The following is a 24,488-nucleotide window of genomic DNA, read 5'->3' as shown; positions in this document are numbered from 1 at the left end:
ATTCACTACACAGCGTGGATTCTAACAATTGTTAGATTCCATGCTGTATAGTGAATAGGATTGCTTTTAAAATCCGATCTCCGATTAATAAAAAAATCCCATTGACTTGCATTGGGATCGGAATTGGGATCGAGATCGGGTTTGAATGAAAAATGATCAGAAATCGGATTTTAAAATCGATCCTGAAAAGTCAAGATCGGCTCAACCCTAATCAGCATTTATTGCTAAAATACAATGTATCAGTAAATGGGGTGGAACTAAAAAAAGCACTCTCTCTTGGTTAAGGGTTTTGTACAGTAAAAAAAACAGCTAGAGCTCAGTACACCTTGAAGCGGCCAGGAAAAGTATCACAAGCTCAGTACTGTTCACTTGTGTTCCATGCTGTCCTAGTTTTGCTACATTGTAGATATGGGATAGATCATCAATACCCCTTAAAGAGGACCTTTCATGGTTTGGGGCACAGGCAGTTCTATATACTGCTGGAAAGCCGACAGTGCGCTGAATTCAGCGCACTGTCGGCTTTCCTGATCTGTGCCCCTGGTAAAAGGCTTTCGGTCCCGGTACCGTAGCTCTTTATAGTCAGAAGGGTGTTTCTGACAGTCAGTCAGGAACGTCCTTCTCCACAGCAGCGCCTATAGTGCTGTACAGTGTGAGTGAGGAGGAACGCCCCCTCCCTCTGCTGACAGTGCTCGTCCATAGACGAGTATTATCAGGAGGGGAGGGGGGCGTTCCTCCTCGCTCACACTGTACAATGCGATAGGCGCTAGTGTGCAGAAGGACGTTCTTGATAGACTGTCTGGAACGCCGTTCTGACAGTAAAGAGCTACGGTACCGGGACTGAAAGCTCTTTACCCAGGGCACAGATTGGGAAAGCCGACAGTGCGCGCTTTCCAGCAGTATATAGAACTGCCTGTGCCCCAAACCATGAAAGGTCCTCTTTAAGGTCCTGGAAAGTCCCTTTTAGGCTAAAGCCCCACAATGTGATATCGCAGCTTTTTTTGTTGTAGATTTTCTTGCGGTGTCTTGAACTAAAGTCAGCAGTGGATTGAGCATAAGGGAGAAGTATAAGAACCTTACATATATCTCCCATTCCTCTTGTAGCCATTCTTGGCTTTGGCTCAAAAAAACGCAACAAAATCTGCAACAAAAAAAGCTGCATTTCCGCAACGTGGGGTCTCAGCCTAAAAGGTATTTTCAGGGCTTAAAATTATGAGCTATCCAAAACTTAAGTCACTGACATAAAATCTGAGTGGGTATGACTCCAGACAACATGATTAGCTTTTCGGAGCAGCCGACACAGACAATGGAGTAGGAAGTAGACTGTGTTATCTGTGTAGTGACAAAACTTCATCACAGCAGCTTAGGTCCCATTCAGATGAATGGGATTTGAGCTGCGGTACCTGATCTGGCTACTACACAGAGAACAGAACTGTCTGCCTCCTGCTCCATTCTCTGTGTATCAGCTATGCGATGCGGGTGCCGGGTGTCAGACCCCCACAGTCTAATACTGATAGCCTATCAATATTTTTAGCCTAGAAAACTCCTTTAACTCATCTAAAAGAAGAAAGTAGTTTAGGGCCTCACTTTACTGTACATGGTGCAAAAATACCTTTTTCACAAACTCCGTACTGCAGTGGTGCTGCAGAATCCCCAAGCATAAGTTACAGATCTGAGGAGCATCAGCTACATCACTGTCTGCCACAGCCATAGGGATCTGCGTTTCGCTTCTACACAGTTCTGTATCTTCAAAACGGACCTTTTTATTTGGAGGCAAGATATCTCCATCATTGGTCAAGAACTTCCACAGCTCATCCTCTAGATCCTAAGATAGAAATATGGTAACAAGTTAGATTTTGGAGTCTCTTTTGATTTTACTTTTATATCATAGGTAACACAATGGCACAATGGCTTTAAAACATGTTTTGGTATTAATGTTGCTACTAAGAAGGCCACCATAAAGATATGTCCATTAGAACTGCATGTATATAGAGTAGTAGAAATTTTGCAAGTATGGGCATTTTTTTTTCTAATCTCAGCTCCAGACAGAAATAGTAAGGGGATACTTGGGACACTGCAATTCCAGTTAATATGGTCCTGCTGGTGGTTTATTGGTTCAAATGCACATGTCAGGTTCCCTTTAACCGCCTCTCACTGCTGTATACTTGGCCAATCTATGCATGGTTATGAAGGAATTAGGGTATGTTCACATGGAGTTTTTGCAGGCGCATTTTGACGCAGAATCCTCCTGCAAAAATGGCTCCCATTGACTTCAATAGGAGCTGCTTGCTTTTTTTCCGCTAGTTAGTAGCGGAAAAAAGAAGCGACATGACCTATCTTGCCAATGATTCTGTGGCTGAGTCAGCCGCGGTGTCCACGGATTGAGACATGCTCCTATTTAGGCCCATTCATTCGTCCTAATCTGGAGCAGGATGCCGCAACTGAATGCTGTTGCACTGCATTGGCATCCCGTTGCGGCTAGCAAAAAGCACACGGCAAAAAAAATTTCTGCCTTGTGAACAAGCCCTTAGTAGATACGACTCCGGTAACATAAAAATAAAAATTGCCTGTATAGTGAAGCATAGCCTACTATTAAAGAATAAAGCAGAGGTTGTTGTGTATAACTATTTTACCTTATTGCATTTATGGGTTGTCTGCAGTCTTGACTCCTACCCAAACAAGGTTCCCCTAATATAGTCTACATTACCCATCATACCTCTGACTTTGCAGAGATGAAGGGGCTTAGTGTCTTATAACACTGAACTCACCCTTCTCTTATCTAAGGTCAGCAAGTGATAAACCAGTGACACAGAAGTGTGGTCCCCTAACGCAAACTGCATAGTGTCAGTGTACATGTACACCTTCCATGTAAAGTGGCCTAAAATTATAAAAAATGACTACTCACTTGTCCCCCGGGAATCCAGTGCTTTTGCGGTCTCTTATCTGGCCCTCACAATGCCCATTTACTTCCATAGGGGATGTGTGATTACTGCAGTGAGTGGCTGCAGTGTATAAGAGCATTATGACAACTTTTACATACCCACAATATCAGTAATAGGGCACATAACCACTAAAGCAACCACACACCCTATGCAAATAAATGAACATCTAGAGAACTGGGAGAAGAGATGGCAAGATCCCTTTGGGACAGGTGAGTAATAACCATGATGCAGAAAGTTGCAATGCAGGTTGGATCCCTTTATTCCTTTGTGATACAGCTTCAGCCCGCTTTCCCTTCTTCTGGCTTGTGATTCACCCTGTCAGTTTCTAAAAGCACAAAAAGGCAGGGAAAGCAATATGAAGATGCATTTCATAGAAATACACTAAATATTCTGCACCCAGCACTCACAGTATAGACAATAAGTCAGGAGAGGGAGCTATAAATCTGCAGCTAACTCTTCTGCTCAGTGCTCTCCTGGTCCTTTAGACAGAGCATAAATTATATTTTTAGCAGCACGCTATGCATGGAGGGAAAAACAGAAGGACAAAGAGGGAGGAACTTGGTGAGGCGGAAATGGAAATCTTCAAAATGTGTGGCTAGCAATAAACTGATATGAAACAAATTACACCGATAGACTGTTGCTGGTGAGTTAGCATGCCCAAAATATGAGTACTTGTTTAACAAGGTGGCATAAAAACGCGGAATTGCTTTATAAATTCAGCCCTAAAAGATTTATTCTGCAGATGCAACAACTGAAAGAATGTTTTATCTTCTGAAGTTGCATTATATACATGATACATACAGACAGGAAAGCAGAAAATGCCTACAACCATCAGCAATTATTGCATATTATAATATATTATTGTGAATGGTTTTAAATGGGGGAAATATTTTATGTGAGCATAAAACAATATACCGTATTTTTCGGACTATAAGACGCACTTTTTTCCCCCCAAATTTGGGGGGAAAAGAAGGGTGCGTCTTATAGGCCGAATGTGGCGCCTGGCATCCGCTGTAATAGAGAGGCGGAAGCCGGCAAGTGATAGACGCCATTACAGGTGCCGGGGCCTGCGACATCGCTGCGCTCCTCTGCCCTACATGAAGCCAGCAGCGGGAGCTGGCTTCATGCAGGGCAGGGCAGCGATGTCTCAGGCCCCGGCGTCTATCCCTCACCGGCATCCGCCTCTCTAGTACAGCGGATGCCGGGTCAGTATCAGCGGCCCCTTCTCCCCCGAACCTGTGCCTCCCCCGTACCTGTAAAGATGCAAGCCGGCTCCTGCGCGGCGATATCGCAGGAGCCGACCTGTTCGGGTGACAGCCGGGAGCCTAATGAGGCTCCCAGGCCTGTCACTGCTATATTAGTATTGCGGCTGGTCTCTATGACCAGCCGTAATACTAATAGACAGAATGTCCCATAGATGGCAATACAGTTGTATTGCCGTCTATGGGACTTGCAATCAAGCGACCGCAGGTTCAAGGCCCCGGGGGGGGAATAAAATAGTAAAAAAAAAAAAAAGCTTTAAAAATATATAATAAAAATATGAAATAAATAAAAGTTCTAAATCACCTCCTGTCCCTAGAATACATATATATAAAAGTAGAAGATCATATGTCATAAACCACCGGGTTTTTTTTCAATAAAAGGTGATCTAAGCAATAGACATTCCCCAAAATGGTAAACTAAAAAGTACTTCTGGCCCCGCAAAAAAAAAACCACTCTATGCGTCCCCGTACAGCTGCAGGGTCACCTGTCAATGTGGCCTTGCAGCTGTTGCAAAACTACAACTCCCATATATTAAATATTTTACCAGTTTTTGCTTCAAATTTTTTTTCCCTATTTTCCTCCTCTAAAAAATAGGTGCGTCTTATAGTCCGAAAAATACGGTACAAATATAAGAATTTCAAATATCGAAAAATAAGACCTTGTATGGAAGTCGATAAGGTGCTGGAGATCCAACGCAGCAAAATCGAAGGACACATCGTGGGCATGTTCCTGAAGACAGTAAGAGCTCCGCAACTGATTTGTACTTCTCTTCTATTAGAAGCATGTTAAATATTCTGTGGAAAAAGCACATTTTTTTTTAATAAAAAAATATAATAACGCCTCAGTTGCCATAGATGACTTGGAGACTGCTGTACACAATTGAATACAAGTCTGAATCCTCCAAGGACAAATTACCATAATTTTTAACAAATATGAAAAATTGTAGATGCAACTAATTGTTTATGTACATTCAGCTTTAGCAAAAATACCTTCGCACATATCTGTAACCCACACGTTATCTATGCCTGCAATAGTGCACAATGCATTCCATGTTACCCTCCACTACCCATAACAGGCCTCGTATACGCAGAGCTGCTTAGCTACAGTCCTATGAAAAAGTTTGGGCACCCCTATTAATCTTAATCATTTTTAGTTCTAAATATTTTGGTGTTTGCAGCAGCCATTTCAGTTTGATATATCTAATAACTGATGGACACAGTAATATTTCAGGATTGAAATGAGGTTTATTGTACTAACAGAAAATGTGCAATATGCATTAAACCAAAATTTGACCGGTGCAAAAGTATGGGCACCTCAACAGAAAAGTGACATTAATATTTAGCAGATCCTCCTTTTGCAAAGATAACAGCCTCTAGTCGCTTCCTGTAGCTTTTAATCAGTTCCTGGATCCTGGATGAAGGTATTTTGGACAAACAATTCAAGTTCAGTTAAGTTAGATGGTCGCCGAGCATGGACAGCCCGCTTCAAATCATCCCACAGATGTTCAATGATATTCAGGTCTGGGGACTGGGATGGCCATTCCAGAACATTGTAATTGTTCCTCTGCATGAATGCCTGAGGATTTGGAGCGGTGTTTTGGATCATTGTCTTGCTGAAATATCCATCCCCGGCGTAACTTCAACTTCGTCACTGATTCTTGAACATTATTCTCAAGAATCTGCTGATACTGAGTGGAATCCATGCGACTCTCAACTTTAACAAGATTCCCGATGCCGGCATTGGCCACACAGCCCCAAAGCATGATGGAACCTCCACCAAATTTTACAGTGGGTAGCATGTGTTTTTCTTGGAATGCTGTTTCTTTTTGGACGCCATGCATAACGCCTTTTTTTTATAACCAAACAACTCAATTTTTGTTTCCAAAATGAAGCTGCCTTGTCCAAATGTGCTTTTTCATACCTCAGGCAACTCTATTTGTGGTGTACGTGCAGAAACGGCTTCTTTCTCATCACTCTCCCATACAGCTTCTATTTGTGCAAAGTGCGCTGTATAGTTGACCGATGCACAGTGACACCATCTGCAGCAAGATGATGCTGCAGCTCTTTGGAGGTGGTCTGTGGATTGTCCTTGACTGTTCTCACCATTCTTCTTCTCTGCCTTTCTGATATTTTTCTTGGCCTGCCACTTCTGGGCTTAACAAGAACTGTCCCTGTGGTCTTCCATTTCCTTACTATGTTCCTCACAGTGGAAACTGACAGGTTAAATCTCTGAGACAACGTTTTGTATCCTTCCCCTGAACAACTATGTTGAACAATCTTTGTTTTCAGATCATTTGAGAGCGGGCTGTCCATGTTCGGCGACCATCAAACTTAACTGAACTTGAATTGTTTTGTAGAAAGAAATGGTCCAAAATACCTTCATCCAGGATCCAGGAACTGATTAAAAGCTACAGGAAGCGACTAGAGGCTATTATCTTTGCAAAAGGAGGACGTACTAAATATTAATGTCACTTTTCTGTTGAGGTGCCCATAATTTTGCACCGGTCAAATTTTGGTTTAATGCATATTGCGCATTTTCTGTTAGTACAATAAACCTCATTTCAATCCTGAAATATTACTGTGTCCATCAGTTATTAGATATATCAAACTGAAATGGCTGTTGCAAACACCAAAATATTTAGAACTAAAAATGATTAAGATTAATAGGGGTGCTCAAACTTTTTCATAGGACTGTATCTGCTTACCATATATACTCGAGTATAAGCCGACCCGAATATAAGCCGAGGCCCCTAATTTTACCACAAAAAACTGGGAAAACTTATTGACTCGAGTATAAGTCTAGGGGGGAAATGCAGCAGCTACAGGAAAATTTCAAAAATTAAAATGGTTGGAGTTTTTGGGTGCAGTAGTTGCTGGGTGCGGGGAAAGGGGAGGGGGTGTTTTGGTTGTCTGTCTGCCCCTTCCCTGGGCTTGAGGACTGTTTTTTCTTCCCCCACTTGGAATTCAGTCTGGCTGAATAAAGGGTATCTGCAGTGCTCCTATTAACCCCTTCCTGATGGAACAGGAGCACTGCAGATCCCCTATATTCAGTAGATCGGGCACTCTCAGACACAGGGATACCTAATGTGTTTGTGTGTCACAGTAATTTTCTACTTTTGTATGTATTCTAGGGAAAGGAGGGATTTTGAACTTTTATTTTTTGATTTTAAATCTTTTTTTTTTTTGCACTATTTTATGGGAGATTCTATACATTAATATTGTGGCTGGTCATAGACCCCCCCCCCACCACCTTAAAAAAGAATTTTTTATTTTTTTTTGCCGACTCGAGTATAAGCCGAGGGAGGCTTTTTCAGCACAAAAACTGTGCTGAAAAATTCGGCTTATACTCGAGTATATACGATACTTTAAATTTAATTGTAATTTGATTTCTAGTACAGAGTTGATAGAGTCCGTTTTGAATGTCTTAAAAACAGAATGATTTCCAAAATACATTTGTAAAAAATGGATCAGTAGATTGGGTCAACAAAAAAAAATGGAAAAGGAGATAACAGGTCAATCTGGAACACTAAACAACCCACAGGTCCTTATAGCGCTAGGGTTTAGTGTCCCAAATCACTCTGTTTTAAATCCATGCCTGCAATTAATTAAAAAAAAACTTTTTTATTTACCTAGTGATGAGCCCGACTGGTCTCATCAGACTCCTCTCTGGTGCCCCCAGGCCCTTCTTCAGTAAAGCCAAGGACATACACCCTAGCTGAGATCTACTCCTCTGGCATCAGTGAAGAACTGGGTTGGCACAGGGAGTACAGTGCAAGGGAGAGTATAAAGCTTTTTAATTTTTGTTGCAGGCACGAATGGTTATATTAGACCCAGTTCACATCTGCATTCGGGTTTCCATTTCGGGAGGTCGGCTAGGGAACTCACTCGAACGGAAAGCAGCAATTTTCTCTCTGCATGTTTCGAGCAGAAACCACACAGACCCCATTATAGTCTATGGGGTCCAAGGGGTTTTGTTTAGGCAACCACTTTTTAATGTGTATAGGTTTCCATTCGGGGGGGGGGGGGGGGGGGGGGTCCCTAGCGGACTTCCCAAATGGAAACCCAAACACAGATTATGAACTGGGACTAACAGGATGATTTGGGACACTAAACATCACAGTCTCTAAGGCTTATGGGTGATTTAAAGGGGGAGGAGCGGAATAGCAGCATCGTTCCTGCCGCTGCTGGCTTCATGCAGGGCAGGAGCGTAGCGATGTTGCAGGCACCTGTGCCGGCGTCTACATTCCCGGCATCCGCCTCTCTATTACAGCGGATGCCGGGTCTAAATTGCATTGTGAAGGCTGTACGTCCGATGCCTAGCTGCATCGGCAGCGCACACGTAGGGCCAGCGGCATAGAAGCGATGACTTCTCGCTGCTGGCTTTGCATATGTAACCCCGCCCACCAATGACGCAATAAAGCCGGGGAAGAAAGAAGAATTTACAGCATCGAAGACTGGTGAGTATGCGACGTGGGAATACCCCTTTAATGTCCCAAATCGCCCTGACAGATTCCTTTAAAAACACCAAGAAAGAAAAAGTTAACCAACGATACTTTCATCTGGACAAAAATATACAGCATTTTGGCTAATGAAAATCTAAAGTGTATGAATGACCAGCTTTACAGTATCGGTTTACAACTTGATCGGTACTAAAATATATGCGTATAACATATAAGCACAGTACTGTGGCTGTTGTCCACAAAAAGATGTAAACAGATAGAAAGATGTATGGTCCCAAGCGTGATGTGAACAGTGTCTAAAAAATATTACTGGTAATGCTACAGCAATAGTACAGAGATTGTATCTCATCTCAAGATGTATATGTGTGTATGTATATATATATATCACACACACACACTACTCTCACTCTGGTCATGCTTGTGTATATACATATATATACACATACACACTACTCTCACTCTGGTCATGCTTGTGTATATACATATATATATATATATACACACACACACACACCACTCTCACTCTGGTAATGCTTGCAGCATTATATATACTGTATATATATCACACACACATACCACTCTCACTCTGGTCGCGCTTGCAGCATTATATTATATATATACACACACACACTACTCTCACTCTGGTCATGCTTGCAGCATTATATATACTGTATATATATCACACACACATACCACTCTCACTCTGGCCATGCTTGTGTATATACATATATATACACACACACACACACACTACTCTCACTCTGGCCATGCTTGTGTATATACATATATATACACACACACACACACACCACTCTCACTCTGGTCATGCTTGCAGCATTATATATACTGTATATACACACACACACACACCACTCTCACTCTGGTCATGCTTGCAGCATTATATATACTGTATATATACACACACACATGCCACTCTCACTCTGGTCATGCTTGCAGCATTATATATACTGTATATACACACACACATGCCACTCTCACTCTGGTCATGCTTGCACCATTCATGCGTCTCTTACCTATGCACTGGATGATAAGATGTAGGCTCCAGCAATGTGCTGTACAGAGAGGGAAATGAATAGGGAGGCGATAACTCAGACCGGGTGGCCCTCAGACCAGTCACATGTACGATCACCACAGCAAAACTATAACTATAGCCCTGAGACGAGCAAGTACAAAAACACACGGAACTAAATGTCCCTGCCACGTGTTTCTAGGGGGAAGGATTAAAAGAATGTACAGACGGCTTCAGCGTGCAAGCGAGAAGAGGAAGAGAAACTAATGCGAAAACTAGAATGGAAGTGCTCCCCCTGCCGGCAGCGCTGCTGAATAGCAGAGACAAGGCCAAGACACCTTTATCTTCCTTATTGTATACATCACAATGATAAAGATTTCTATCCTCATATAAAGCAGAAATGTGAGAGCCAAACAGTTATAAAGATAATAAGTAACATGTGATTATGTCTGATACAAATATGCTCATGTCACCGCATTACTGGAAATGCTGATAATTACAAGAATTGCTACAAGAGTCTCCATTAGAAAAGTTAAAGGGATTTTTCATTTTAGCTGGAAAAAAATATTTAGAATATTGTAATAATAAAAAGCCCTACTCATCTCACCTATCCCCCGCCGCTCCTATTCTGCTGCTGCCTGGGTGTATTAGACATTAGATGGTCGCTGTGTGGACACAAATAGGGAAAAGTATGGAAAAGTTTGTGTTAAGCCATGGCAGTAACCCTGAGTATGTCCACAGAGCCTTAGTGCCCACATAAAGTAAAATGCCCCTTAGCGAGCCTCAGTCACCCATTAGAATGCCCCCTCAGTGGCTCCTACAGAGTATAATGCCCCCTCGGTGGCCCCTACAGAGTATAATGCCCCCTCAGTGGTCCCTACAGAGTATAATGCCCCCTCAGTGATCCCTACAGAGTATAATGCACCCTCAGTGGTCCCTACAGAGTATAATGCGCCCTCAGTGGCCCCTACAGAGTATAATGCCCTCTTCGTGGCCCCTACAGAGTATAATGCCCTCTTGGTGGCCCCTACAGAGTATAATGCCCCCTCAGTGATCCCTACAGAGTATAATGCCCCCTCAGTGGCCCCTACAGAGTATAATGCCCCCTCAGTGATCCCTACAGAGTATAATGCACCCTCAGTGGCCCCTACAGAGTATAATGCCCCCTCAGTGGTCCCTACAGAGTATAATGCCCTCTTGGTGGCCCCTACAGAGTATAATGCCCTCTTGGTGGCCCCTACAGAGTATAATGCCCCCTCGGTGGCCCCTACAGAGTATAATGCCCCTTGGTGGCACCTAGAGAGTATAATGCCCCTTGGTGGCACCTAGAGAGTATAATGCCCTCTTGGTGGTCACTACAGAGTATAATGCCCCCTTGGTGGCCCCTACAGAGTATAATGCCTTCTTGATGGCCCCTACAGAGGGCTGTGGGTGCTGATGGAGATTACGGTCCCGGCAGCCCCATAAAAATGACTAGAGCTCGGATCACACAAGTGCACTGGTGCCCCATTTACAAGGAGGTCTTGGAAAGAATTTTGGTTCCCCGTCCTCCTGATCACTGGGGGGGACCCGACAATCGGCCCACAGTTTTCGGACACTTATCTCCTGTATTGTAGATAGGGGAGAAGTGTCAACCCCTTTAGGCTAAAGCTCCACGTTGTGGAAACGCAGCTTTTTTTGTTGCAGATTTTGTTGTGTTTTTTTAAAGGGATTCTACCACTAAAACACTTTTTTTTCTAGTTACCACGTCGGAATAGCCTTTAAAAAGGCTATTCGTCTCTTACCTGTGGAAGTGCTCTCCGCCGTGCCGTTCGTTCAAAATACCGGTTTGTACCGGTATGCTAATGAGTTCTCTCGCAGCGATAGGGGGCGTCCCCATCGCAGGAGCAGCGATGGGGGCGTCCCCATTGCAGCTCGAAAACTCACCGCAGCGCCGCCTCTCTGGTCTTCGGTGTCCTCCCTTTGCTTCTTCAGCGTACTGTCGGACGCCTGCGCAGTACGCTCTGTTCGACGAAGATTGCCGAACGTACTGCGCATGCGCGAAATTGCGATCCCAGCCATAGTGCGGGCACCGAACTTTCGCGCATGCGCAGTACGTTCGGCAAGCTTCGCCGAACAGAGAGCATACTGCGCAGGCGTCCGACAGACGCTGAAGAGGCAAGGGGAGGACACCGAAGACCGGAGAGGCGGCGCTGCGGTGAGTTTTCGAGCTGCAATTGGGACGCCCCCATCGCTGCTCCTGCGATGGGGACGCCCCCATCGCTGCAAGAGAACTCATTAGCATACCGGTACTTTGAACGAACGGCGCGGCGGAGAGCACTTCTACAGGTAAGAGACAAATAGCCTTTTTAAAGGCTATTCCGACGTGGTAACTAGAAAAAAAAGTGTTTTAGTGGTAGAATCCCTTTAAGCAAAAGCCAGGAATTGATTCAGCAAACTGTATAAGAACTTCCTGTATATTTCTCATTCCTTTCGTAGGCATTCTTGGCTTTGGCTCAAAAAAAAAAAAAAAACGCAACAAAATCTGCAATAGAAATAGCTGCGTTTCTGTAACGTGGGGCTTTAGCTACAATTTTGTCTTTCACTCTGGAAATCATCATCAAGCAAGCATTTTCCATGATATAATGCTGAGCTGTGAATGTGCTGTGAATATTGTGCTGGCTATTGCTATTTAGTGCAGAGTGGTGTATATGGAGTGTGTATTACATCATGTCCTTGCTATAGTGAGATCCATCCACACTGCAAGAACAATAACACACTACTATGTTATATTATGAGTTACAGTAGCGAGGCAATCGGCAATCAGTTAGTCAGGCCTTTGGATGGCTGGATGGTAACCTATGACGGCTCTGATGGAAAGTGCCGCCGGTGGATTAGTCATGCCTGTGCTTCGCTCTGCAGCAAAATGACTCGGGTGGATTAGTTAGGCCTGTGTATGGCTCTGCAGCGGAGCGGGATGGCGGCTCAGCCAGCTCCTCCTAAACCGTGGGAGACCCGGAGGGTTCTGGGCGGAATTCCCACAACTTCTTTCCAGTGAGTGACCTCTGCTGGGGGTATCGGGGGGTGGGTGGCAGCGGTATGGGCGGTGGGGCGGGGAGATAAATAATCTCTGGTCAGATCAGTGTATGTGCCCATCAGGATGTGACTGTGGCGGGGGGTCCTGACCTCCATACTGCGGCAGCACCTGTCATCAGCCTGTCCTATACAGGTGGGATCCTGGCACATATATCCATAGACACCCCAGGCTGCAGCAGCAGCATTGTGTACAGGCCTGAGTCCAAAGGCCCCTGTGTTATCAGTGTGTCAGTAATGTTCCCAGTATACACTGCTCCGGGCCTGTATATATCTATGATTGGGGAAATACACAATCCTGGCTACAATAGTGACTCTGCTGTCAGCAGCTCCTTATATAACCGTATTGAATATATGGGGCGTGGGATAGATCGTGACCTGTCACCGCTGAGCTATGCACCACTACTGCCAGCTGCATACCTATAAGGCCAGGACACCTGTATGAGCAATAACTCTGCCCCATTTCCCTGTGACGTGCTATAGTGTCAGTGTTTTACAGGTACGGTTTGGCTGCTAGAATGATCGCGGATCTGTTGCAATCATTAGATGTGATGTCCATGTTGTGTAACCAAAATTTTTTTCGTTATCACCAACAAGACATTGCAGACTTTCCTTATTGTTTATGACGCACCAAAAGAGCCCTAAGCGTATGTACTCCTGCGTCATGTGCATTAAGTGGATGTCTTCCCGTCACCCAATATAAACATGTAGCTCTAGCCTTAGGGCCAGATGTGCCTGCTGCTATCTAACTTTACAGATCTAAGGTGCCGATATATCTTCAATACATGACAGCTGAACAGATTACTATTTCTCTAAACTCCTCCATACACATGCTTAGTTGTTTGGCCAAGAATACACATCATGTTACATGGTCGGTGAGAAGTAAGGTGCTAATATATCCCTGGTGGTGGAGCATCTCCCCGGAAAATAAAAAGTATCTGGTTTTGAAAGTGCTGTTCACATTTCTATCAATCCTCTGAGATAAATCCATCACCAGCGCAAACCTCTCTTCTGTGTCGAGTCCAGACTTTACATGACCAGATGTATACACTTGTTAGATGGTGTGCACACTTAGACTGAGGCTACATGGCAACTGTTTACAACCAGGGGTATAGCGGTAACAGTTGCTTCCTGGCCCTGGACCCTGAGGTGGTGCCAGAGGTCCCTATGCCATAGAAATTATACCTCTATTATAAATGGAACTAAAAAAATGAAATCTGGTTGTTTTTTAATTGGATCTAGGATATTTTAGTGCAGTCCTTGCCTACTGCTCTATAGAATATGGGCTGCCATAAATAAGACTCCATACTGACGGACAGACGTGCGGTTTAATAGTGGACAGGTGATTTCTCCGTTTTATGACAGTAGTGTGTCTGATATTAGATATATTGTAGTTCACCATTGTGGGTGTTGATTCACTTTAACGGCAACCATCAAATTGTAATTCAGTTGCCATTTTGGTTAACATTTTTGTAGCCATTACATTTAAGGGGTGGTAATAACAAAAATTTCAATTTGTGTTTCTATTTGCAGGTCATCTGACTTGAGAGCAAGCACAATCACCAGACCTGGGCAGCCAACTCTTACCAGGGTACCACCACCTGTCCTACCTAGACCTTCTCAGCAGACCAGTACAGGTGCCCTCAATACCTACCGACCTTCATATACATCCTTCTCACCAGGCTTTGGTTCCTATGGTAATTACGGCAGCTCACTTTATGGAGGCTACAGTCCTTACAGCTATGGGTACGGCAATGGACTTGGCTATAATCGATTCCAGATGGATGAAGTACCCCCCAGTAGGTTTGTTCGTCAGGCTGAAGAAAGTAGCCGAGGGGCCTTTCAGTCCATTGAGAGCATCGTCCATGCCTTTGCGTCGGTCAGCATGATGATGGATGCCACCTTCTCTGCTGTGTATAACAGCTTCAGGGCTGTTCTGGATGTGGCAAACCACTTTTCCAGATTAAAGGTCCACTTTACAAAGGTGTTCTCAGCATTTGCACTTGTCAGAACCATCCGGTTCCTTTACCGACGTTTGCAGAGACTTTTGGGTCTAAGGAAGAGTTCAGAAAATGAGGATTTGTGGACTGAGAGTGCTGGGACTGTGGCTCGGATTGGTTCAGAGAGTGATGGTGCCAAGTCTTGGCCTATTTTCTTATTTTTTGCTGTCATTCTTGGTGGTCCCTACCTCATTTGGAAGCTCCTATCTTCTGGTAATGGGGAAGGTGTTGAAGGTGAGTGTGAGCATGGTGTTGAAAAAAAAAAATCTGATAGCTGTTGCAGTTTGACCAGCAAATGTTCATGATTGCTTGGAATAGAAAGTGTTTTATATAAAATTAATGTGTAACTTCCACACTCCGGGATATGTGAACATTGTATTATAGTTAATCAACCTATCTAACTTTTAATAGAAAATAAGCTGTAAATTTCACACGGGCAATGCAGCAAAAGCCTGTTCTGTACATCTGTACTACATGCAGTATGTAGAGCTGTAGCATTTGCCAAAGGGCTGTATCTCTGGTTTTATACCACCTAAAATAAGGGTTCTGGTACCAATTGAAAATGTAGATTGTGAAGTTTCCCATAAAAGTTATCACTAAAAACATAGTCAAGATTATGAGTTTTATATGCAGCATGAACCGGTGCATTTTTCTAGGTGGTATAAAGTCATTTGAAGTGACCATTCCCCTTTGGCAAATGATGAAGCTCTACATATTCCCTAGTAACAGCTCAGTTAAGATGGTTGCTAGTTATCAGTTTAGAGCCCGTTTTCTATTAAAAGACAGTTAGGTTACTTAAGTGTATTACAAATTTTTTTTTTTTTTTTTTCTAAATGTAGATTGTGAGCCCCACATAGGGATCACAATGTACTTTTTTTTTTTCCTATCAGTATGTCTATGTAGAATGGAAGGAAATCCGCGCAAACACGGGGAGAACATACAAACTCCTTGCAAATGTTGTTCGTGGCAGGATTCGAACCCGGGACTCCAGCACTGCAAGGCTGCAGTGTTAACCACTGAGGCACTGTGTTGCCCCCGATTACTACAAAAATCTTCATCAAACATCCCCCCAACACAATCTAAAAAAAAAAAAAAAAGATAAAAAAATTGACACATAGCTATCATTGCAAACAGAAAAAAAGAGAGGCTCCAGCCCCCTCTTGCAGCACTGCTCCTTTAAAGTTTCAGGCACAGCAGGTAGATAGGGGCACCACTATGCAAGGAAGTACTATGTTTGCTACTGCACCACCATCATTATGAGATTCTAACTCAAAATCTTATTGGTCTGTTCATCATGGAGTATACAGTACTAGCAGTTTTCATCTTTAGTCTAGTGCACATACATGTTGAAGTTTCATTGACTTATGGGAAACTGCATTGTGTGTGAACAGATTGTAAGTTTTGCACGTGGTTTTATGTGCAGCTTTAGTTCTGTCTGCATGTGTTTTACTCCCTCGCTCAGCATATGCACCAGAAAAGCGCCTGGTGATGTCCAAAATGGTGTCATTTTTACAAAGGAATGTGCAGTGCGACCTTGTTGTTGTATTTGACAAAGCAAATGTTACATTGTAGTAAAACGGGATTTAAAAGGAGAAAGAATAATGGCATCAACGTTGAGTTATTCCCCATGTACATTAGGACAGTGTCTAATCACTGGGGGTCTGACCGCTGGGACTTCTAGTGATTATGAGATTTGGGGTCTCCTACAGCCACATGGGACAAATGCTTGACCATTGTACTCTGCAATCTCTGTCAGAGGTGAATGCAATGATGGTCTCTTCATTTACATGGTGCGCTCTTGGACCCTTTCTCTTGATTGCTGGGGATTTCAGTGGTCAGACCCCCGACATTTAACTCCTAACCTGTATATACAGAGTAAGTGTTAATAGGAGAAAAACTTTTTAAGCTCTTCTGAAGTTTAGGTAGTCTGAGAGCCACAGTTACAGTAATGCTGTGTTCTTGGACCCATTCGGCAGTATGTGAATCTGCTTTAATTTGGGAATTTAGCATATTATGTCAGCGTACCACCATTTTGTTCTCAGCCTCTATGTACCTCTGTGTCTCATGGCGGCAGATTGATTATTACTGTATAATTCATGTTTTATCTAGAAAATGTAAATTGGGCAAGTGGGGAGGATGACCACGTGGTTGGAAGAGCTGAATATGACTTCACTGCTACATCAGAGGAAGAGATTTCCTTCCGTGCTGGAGATCTACTTAACCTGGCTCCAAAAGGTAAGAAACTGTCTCCTATACAACAGCACAGGTTAGTGTAGTACACAAAACCAAAGTACCTAAAATGTAGATACCAAGAATAACCTCATTATACAGTCAGAAAAGGCTCCCAGCATGCACAGGGACAGTCTACATTTTCATATGATTTCCTGTATATTCGAATGCTAGAACCTAGGTCCGAGCATGCATGTTTTACATCTTTTTATGGTATTTTCATCATTTGTAGCTAACTTGGTAGTTCAGGAAAGATCCAGATGTAAGTGAGCCCAGAGTGACTTATCTTTTACCCATTGTCAGCAGGTCTTAGCATTTATCATACATCTCTGCATCTGTGAATCACAGTGTGACATCTTGTTGTACACTGATGGCTCCTTTTCCACATGAGACTGATACACTGTTGGTTTGCCACCTTATTTGCATTCTTTGCACTAATGTATAACAGGTCAGGGCCCCAGAGCTCTGATTATTAACTATGCAGCAATGGAGGGCATTCCTTTGCCTTCCCCACATTGACACTCCAACTCTCGGTCACATGACTGACTCTGTTCTACTCTATGGACCTGCAGTCAGAGCACAGCAGAGTCGGTGATGTCACAGTACGCACACACATTCGTCACCACGCTGTGCTCTGCAATGGTAACAGTCAGGTCTCCGTAGGACCTGGTTATTTATTAGTAAGCAGGCTTACCTAGTGCAATGCGGTGTGCCAAACAATAAAGGATACACAGGATAAATAGAGGCCAGTTTTACGTTTGTGTGTTGTGTGAAGGTTGTTATATCCGTCCGCACATACAACAAAGTCACAAATCATCAGCACTAGGATGTTTAAAGTCTCTACACATTTGTAATGTGGATATTTCCTATTTCCATAAATGAGTGGGTTTTATTCGCAATAGGAGTGCATAAAAAACAATTCATAATAACTAGAGATGAGCGAATATACTTGATCGAATACCTCTGTCGCTTAACTCCTGGTGCAAAAAAACTTCCGTGGCATCAAATTTTTACTGCCCCTCCCACCTTCCGATGGAGGTTTTCGATCGAATATATTCGCTCATCTCTAAGAATAAGTTCACACAGAGTTTTTTGGATCGAAACCTGAGGCGCAGGCTGTCTCAGGTTCCGATCCAACAGACGGGTCGCCGCGACTGAAAGCCGGTGCACTGCACAAGCATCCAGCCGCACACTCCGCTCCGGATTAGGCCCAATGAATGGGCCTAGTCCGGAGGGTGGAGTTTCTTCAGTCCAAATCACGAGGCAACTCGGCCAGAAGAATGAACACCTCGCTTCTTTTTTCCGGGAGCTGGAAGAAACGGCTCCTGGTAAAAGCTCCTGAGTGTCTCCCATTGATTTCAATGGGAGCTGTCTTTTTGGTCAGGATTTTGAGGCGATTACGGCCTCAAAACCCTGACCAAAAAACCCAGTGTGAACTTACCCTAATAGTAACCAAGCCTTGGAGCCTTGACTGAACCACAGTGACGAATGATCAGCACTAGGATGTGTAAAGGCTCTGTATAGAAATCTAATGTAGATTTTCTCTATTTCTTGCAAATAAACAGATTGAATGAGTGGGTTTTACTTGAGCTGACAATATAAAAGCAGTGTACACATCCACATGACAAGCCAAATGCATAGAAGGGTATGTCCGTATCGCAGAACGTCTGCTTTGATTCTGCCTCCCATTGTTGTTAATGGGAGGCAGAGATTGGGGCAGAACACTGAAAAAATAAGTGTCCTGAGAATTAAAGTGTTTTATTTCTTATAGAACAACAACCTAAAATAAGAGGCTGGCTGCTCGGCAGTGTGGATGGACAAACAACAGGATTCCTTCCAGCCAACTACATCAAAATCCTGGGCAAAAGAAGAGGCAGAAAGGCTGCAGAGGTGGAGAAGAGGCCGGAGGAGCCGCAGCCATTCCCTAACCCCACAACCCTCAATGTGGCCAATCCATTAGCCACCTTAGAAGAGCAGGAGGCCGCACTAGAGTCTGTTTTTGTGGAAACAAACCGCACAGCACCTGATGTTGATCCAAACTTAGGCCACAGGGATACATTCGATCTGTAGGCAGATGTGGGTCTTGGGAGTAATGTAGTGCTATACTGCACCACTACTTACATAGAGATTATAGTAAGTATGCAAAGACACTACATATAGTGCACAGAGCCATATACAGTATGTAGGATGTCTTCTGGGATGTGCCGCTTACAAGGTTTTATAGTTGTCTCAACATTAGGTTAACAAGTAAAGGGAAGTGCATACACTGTTTTCTTATAATACTGTTTATGGAAGGTTTGGTCTTGCTCAACCTTTTTCCCTATTTCTGTTGCATTTTTAAGGTGGTTGACTACCTGACAGCATGCGACGACATGCATGCATATATACACTCTCAATGGAGGGAATTTATTTTGCCCTCTGTGTCAGAAAACTGGTGTAGAGGAACGATCCTGAGGTGCGGATTTGGTGCAAGGCCCTTTTTTGTACCAAACACAATCCCCATCACCCAGCTGCACAAGCAGATAATTCTATAGAAATTCAGAGATGGTGGTATCAATGTAATAATGATTATCTAAGACTACTCATCCTTTCTACTGGCCAGGAGCATGGTTATGTCACCCATGCATCCTGTAAATCTCTTTGCAGATACCATTTTATTTCTCATGCATGAAGTGATTCTCTACCCCAACTAGAACATTTTGCAGGATTGTCTTCTAGTACCTTGGGTGCAAGTCACCAGCTGTACAACCACTTGTATGTTTTGTGGGTAATTGCTAATCTGCAATCATAAAAGCAAGACCTGGAGAATTGTGCTGTTTGATACCTGTGGTATCCCTGACTACTGCATTGGATATTGCATGCTTTACTTAAAGGGGTTTGGGGGGGATTTGATTATTGCCGACCTATTTTTAAGCTAGGTCCTCCATATGTGATCTGTAGGGTTCCAAGATCTGGGATCACCACAGATCAGCTGCTTGAAGCAGCAGCAGTGTTCAACACTTTACAGGCCAGCCTTATACAATGTATGGCACTGTGCTTGGCAATCAGAAAATTGCCTGCAGGGCTCACCCGCATGCTGCAATCTCTTCAAACAGCTGATCAGTGACGGTCCTGGGTGTAAGACCACATTGATCTGATAGTGATGACTTATCCTAAGGAGGCAACATGAATTACTGACAAGCTACCTCATTACAAATAAAGTTTTATTTTTTACATTAAAACACTGTGATGTTCTATAAAGAGCCAGGCAAGGGGAGACATGTACTCTGGGTAGCTTCTCTCTGGCTACTACCCACCTAGCTTGGCTTGATTGATAGGTAGGTAACTTTCCATATGTCCACAGTCAATTTAGTAGCGAGCCAGGCAAGCAGGTGAGCCCCCTCTTCCCCCGTGCCTGGCTCTTTTTAACCCATTTATGCCTAAGGTTGAATCTTTTCAGTTGTAATAATGGAACACTAGGCATAAATGGGTCAAAGCATTTCTTTGTATTGAAGGAGCCGGTCATTATTTCATGCTGCCCCCGGTAAGGTCAGTCTGAATCTGCTGACAGATTCCCTATGATGTAGATCTGTCCATTTACTACAGGGGATTCAGAACTTTTCATATAAAAATAGCAAGGTTAGGATCCAGTGTCATATCACCTTTCTCCTAGCATAGGTTTCCTAATTTAGGTACCAAAATATAGAAACCCTTGAAAATTCAGGCACCTATGAGTATCGGGCAATTTTTTACAGCTTTTTGGACAAAATAAATAGCAGCCACCTTATTGAGAATGTGTGAGGATGTGAAAGGGGAAGAAGACTCATTGCACCTTGGAAGTAGCTTGAAGTGGGGACTGTGTTCGGTTTACTTAGTTTTTTTTTTTTTTTTTGCTGTATTTAGGAATTCCTCACATAGAGTTTTGTTTCCTTCAGTTGCACTTGAATGTATAAGATGCATGTAGTGTATAAGTGGCCGTGCACAATTGTTCTGGGCCGCTGCAGGTCACTTTGACTTTCAGATATCCAAATCATACTTATACTATACTATAAGATTTGAGCAAGAAATGTTGTATCTATGGGGCAAACGGTAACCAACACAACCTTAGTTTCTGAGATTTATGTATAAATTTAGGCCAAGTATAACTATACGCAAAAACAAGCAATATTTCATTCCCCTGAAGTCACACTTGCAAGTCTCCAAGAAGCCGACATGGTGAAGTCTTTCTGTACAACTGTGTAGGATCAAAAAGATGTTGAGTCCCTAAAGCTGTGTTCACATCATACACTCCCAACGTAGCCCGAATGTTATGTTAGTTTGCATTATAATATAAAAAAAGCACAGCAGACAGCTTTCCCTTACAGTGGGCCAGTTCAATAAAAGGTATACTATGTAGTGTACATTTATTTAGAATTATGGCCATATGGATATAGAGTGGTATACATCGGAGGTGTCATTCTGTCATTTATCTTTTTTTTTTGTTTGTTTCTGCCATGTTCGTACATTTGGCGCAGAGGGTCATACATTACACTTCCACCTGTTTAACATATGTGCCTAAATCTTCTGCGCATATGGTAAACTGATCCATACGCTGCCATTGAACTGACTGAGCCCTCCATTTGGTGATATCCGCTGTGTTTTCTGTTCTGTTTTTTCCTGCATGTAATAGCGCAGCAAAATGCATTGTACCATACAGAGGCATTCAATACTGCTCAGTATATGTGTCTTTTATGGATGGCAGATTCTACCATATGGTATCCAGCACATGCATCTGTTTAATGTATGTATGTGCCAGGAGCTTTCCCAATATACATGAAACAATATGAAGACCCTAACTCAAGGTGACACAGTTTGTAAGCTTTACCATATCTCAGCCCCTGGCATATCCTGACAGGTCGTAGTAGTAATCCTTTTGATCTACCCGTAATAAAAATATAATCGATCCGTAATCTGAAAATAAAATTTTATCACACATTACTGCGCTGCAAATGTTTGAGTATTGCATTAAAGGTTCAATGTCTATTAATGTTAATATTTAATTGTAAGGTATGATTCTGGGGCAGCTTCATTTTACATAACTTCATGGCACTTTTTTTTAGTTTTTAACTTGGTAATATAATGTTTAGGTGCTTTGACATATCATTTATCATATGTAATGAAACATGAGATAACAGGGAAGTGCCTACAATCTACACTGTAAACCTTTATCTGTAGTATAGCTATGCAGATCTGGATTTAATAGGATTATATAGAAACATTTAGGTGACAAATGTTCCTTTTGTGGCGTTTTGTACAGTCAGAGGCTTTTCTCCTGGAATGCATATCCTCTTATATGAGAGCTTGTTTTTGTCCAAGACTGTCAGCAGATCTCTGGGATTTTCAGGACTGAATTTAAAGGGATCTTATCACATAAAAAATGCAGAGCAGCAGGCGGAGCAGAATAAATTGATATGTAGTTTTATGGGAATAGATTCAGGATAGTTTCACACTCTGTCTATGTGTTCTCCGAATTTACCAGCCTGACCTTCATGCTGTGGGTGGGACTCATGAATAATAGTTATCTATGATCCCTGCCTCCCATTACAGTACAGGACAGTATGCCACTGAGAGGCATCATAGATAACTTATGCTAGAAATCCCAATCCTGGGATATTGTTCAGGTCAGTAAACCCAGCTAACACATGGAATGAGTTTCGGTCGTGTGAATCTAGACTTGGGCTAAGTTCACACAGAGTTTTTTGGTCCGGAATTTGATGCGGAGGCTGCCTCAGATTCCGGACCAAAAAAACGGTAGCTGGAACTGGATGCTGGTGCAGTGCATCGGCATCCAGTCGCGGCACTCTGCTCCGGATTAGGCCCAAATGAATGGGCCTAGTAGGAAGGGAGTGTCTTCAGGCGGACCGGGCCGCAGAATCCGCCTGATGAAAGGGGCAGGTCGCTTCTTTTCTCCGCAAGTGGGAACAAACTGCTCGCGGAAAAAAGAAATGTCCGGCACCCATTGATTTCAATGGGAGACGTTTTTTGGTCAGGATTCCGCGTCAAAATCCTGACCAAAAAACCCTGTGTGTACCCGGCCTTAGGCGTCCAGTGGGTGGTGCTACTCAGTGATTGACAGCTATCTGTGTACAGTCATGCAGAGAAGGTTAGTAATTGTAGACAGGGACCTCTTTCTAGATTCATATGAAAAAATGTTTATACTAAATCTTTCCCCACAAAACTATATATAATATCAATCTGCTAATCTTCTATAACATGTAGCCAGCAGTTTGGACAGCATGTTCAACCTTCCCTTTAAGGCAAGACTCGCTTGCGATCAGTCATACAGTAAGTGGTGTATATAGAAGACACCATCATGTTGCTGGGTTTTGCCACCCAGGACAGAGGGGCAGGGGTTTTGTTTTTCCCTACATGCCCCTTTGTCCAATTCTCCAGTCCTTTGATATCAATGTCTTTCTTCAGTAGAGGGCAGTCCTACAAAAGTAGTCGCCGTAATAGCAAAGGAGATGGAACAGATGAAGGTTGGGCCTCTGTTCTTTAAGTGGCCTCCTAGTAGCTGTACATTGGTGTAGGTATGAAAGTCCATTTATCCACTACTATCAATTATTTTTACCATGATGGATGTTCTATTATGTCTGCAGCCATAGAGGATAGCTAACCCACTATAAGCACATTGTGGTAGTTGATCATGTCCTCAGAGATTCTTATTCTTGCTGTGAATTTTTTGTATTTGACATAAATAAATTGTACAATGCGTTCCATTTTAAGCTATTCTTATTGTCCCTTAAAAGTAACAGGCCCGTCTCTAAGAAGTCGGAAGAGTACAGCTCACCTCTTTAGTAGTTATAAGGTGTAGTACTTGATAAGTCTTCGTATGCGTTGCCTAATTTAAAGGACTTCAGAGTAACTTACTTGGAAATAGGTTTTTGGTACGTGCATAATAAATGTAAAATTTAGCTGGAATGAATCAAACTGATTTAGAAGCATTTTGCTACATACCGCACTTCTATATGGGACGGGGCTTATACGTGTATATATAATAGCTTTCTGCCTCCATTCATCTGGCGGTCCTATGGGAGATCCCTCCATCTAATTACAAGGGCAAGATTTTACAGGATGTCTGAAACCCTAATCACAAAATAATTGTCTTCAGTTACTCTTTGCTCTCTCTATGTGCATTTATCTCTAAGTTGCTCTTTGGATACAGTCACATAGCTCCCAATAACTACACTGTTATTCTCTAACCCTTACTGATCTATGGACTCTGACAAACAATCAGCAAGCCACATAGAAGCAGATGCTGGACTACACCTGACGTGGGAGATGTTGGTCGGCGTAGGCTATAAAAGTCTGTACTGTTCCAGTGTGATGTCAGGAAACTGCTGTAAATAATCACAATTCTTTCTGATTATAATTACTAAAATAAATAGTCTATTTTTATTAAAAAGCAATGACTGTGTGCTATGTCATCTAAAATAAATGTTCAAAATATTTATTAGACGGTTGTGTGGCCGTTTCTT

The 24,488-nt window shown here is 42.9% G+C and overlaps 2 protein-coding genes across 2 annotated transcripts in view; one reads left to right on the top strand and one right to left on the bottom strand.

The window, feature by feature from the left end:
• Window positions 1-9,871, bottom strand: part of PUS10 (pseudouridine synthase 10) — a 103,444-nt gene extending 93,573 nt beyond the window's left edge. Inside the window, exons 1-3 of the mRNA XM_075267581.1 lie at window positions 9,696-9,871; window positions 4,861-4,996; window positions 1,610-1,822 (exon numbers count right to left, since the gene is read on the bottom strand). Coding sequence (XP_075123682.1) covers window positions 1,610-1,822; window positions 4,861-4,986 — 339 coding nt within the window. The 5' untranslated portion in view covers window positions 4,987-4,996; window positions 9,696-9,871. The remainder of the gene's footprint in view (window positions 1-1,609; window positions 1,823-4,860; window positions 4,997-9,695) is intronic.
• Window positions 9,872-12,597: 2,726 nt separating this feature from the next.
• PEX13 (peroxisomal biogenesis factor 13) lies at window positions 12,598-24,442 on the top strand. Its single transcript, XM_075267573.1, has 4 exons — window positions 12,598-12,724; window positions 14,297-14,997; window positions 16,873-16,998; window positions 18,764-24,442. The coding sequence occupies exons 1-4, from the start codon at window positions 12,627-12,629 to the stop codon at window positions 19,060-19,062; spliced, it is 1,224 nt and encodes a 407-aa protein (XP_075123674.1). The 5' UTR covers window positions 12,598-12,626; the 3' UTR covers window positions 19,063-24,442.
• Window positions 24,443-24,488: the final 46 nt, after the last annotated feature.

This window comes from Leptodactylus fuscus, chromosome 3 (genome assembly GCF_031893055.1).
Source record: "Leptodactylus fuscus isolate aLepFus1 chromosome 3, aLepFus1.hap2, whole genome shotgun sequence".
NCBI lineage: Eukaryota > Metazoa > Chordata > Amphibia > Anura > Leptodactylidae > Leptodactylus > Leptodactylus fuscus.
The sequence above is the reverse complement of the archived record's forward strand: the minus strand, read 5'-3'. Positions and strand labels throughout refer to the sequence as shown.

Coding starts and splice junctions, on each gene's coding strand:
- PEX13 (XM_075267573.1), top strand. CDS start 12,627: ATGGCTCTGCAGCGGAGCGGGATGGCGGCTCAGCCAGCTCCTCCTAAA. Junction 12,725..14,296: donor ATTCCCACAACTTCTTTCCA/GTGAGTGACCTC, acceptor TTCTATTTGCAG/GTCATCTGACTTGAGAGCAA. Junction 16,999..18,763: donor ACTTAACCTGGCTCCAAAAG/GTAAGAAACTGT, acceptor TATTTCTTATAG/AACAACAACCTAAAATAAGA.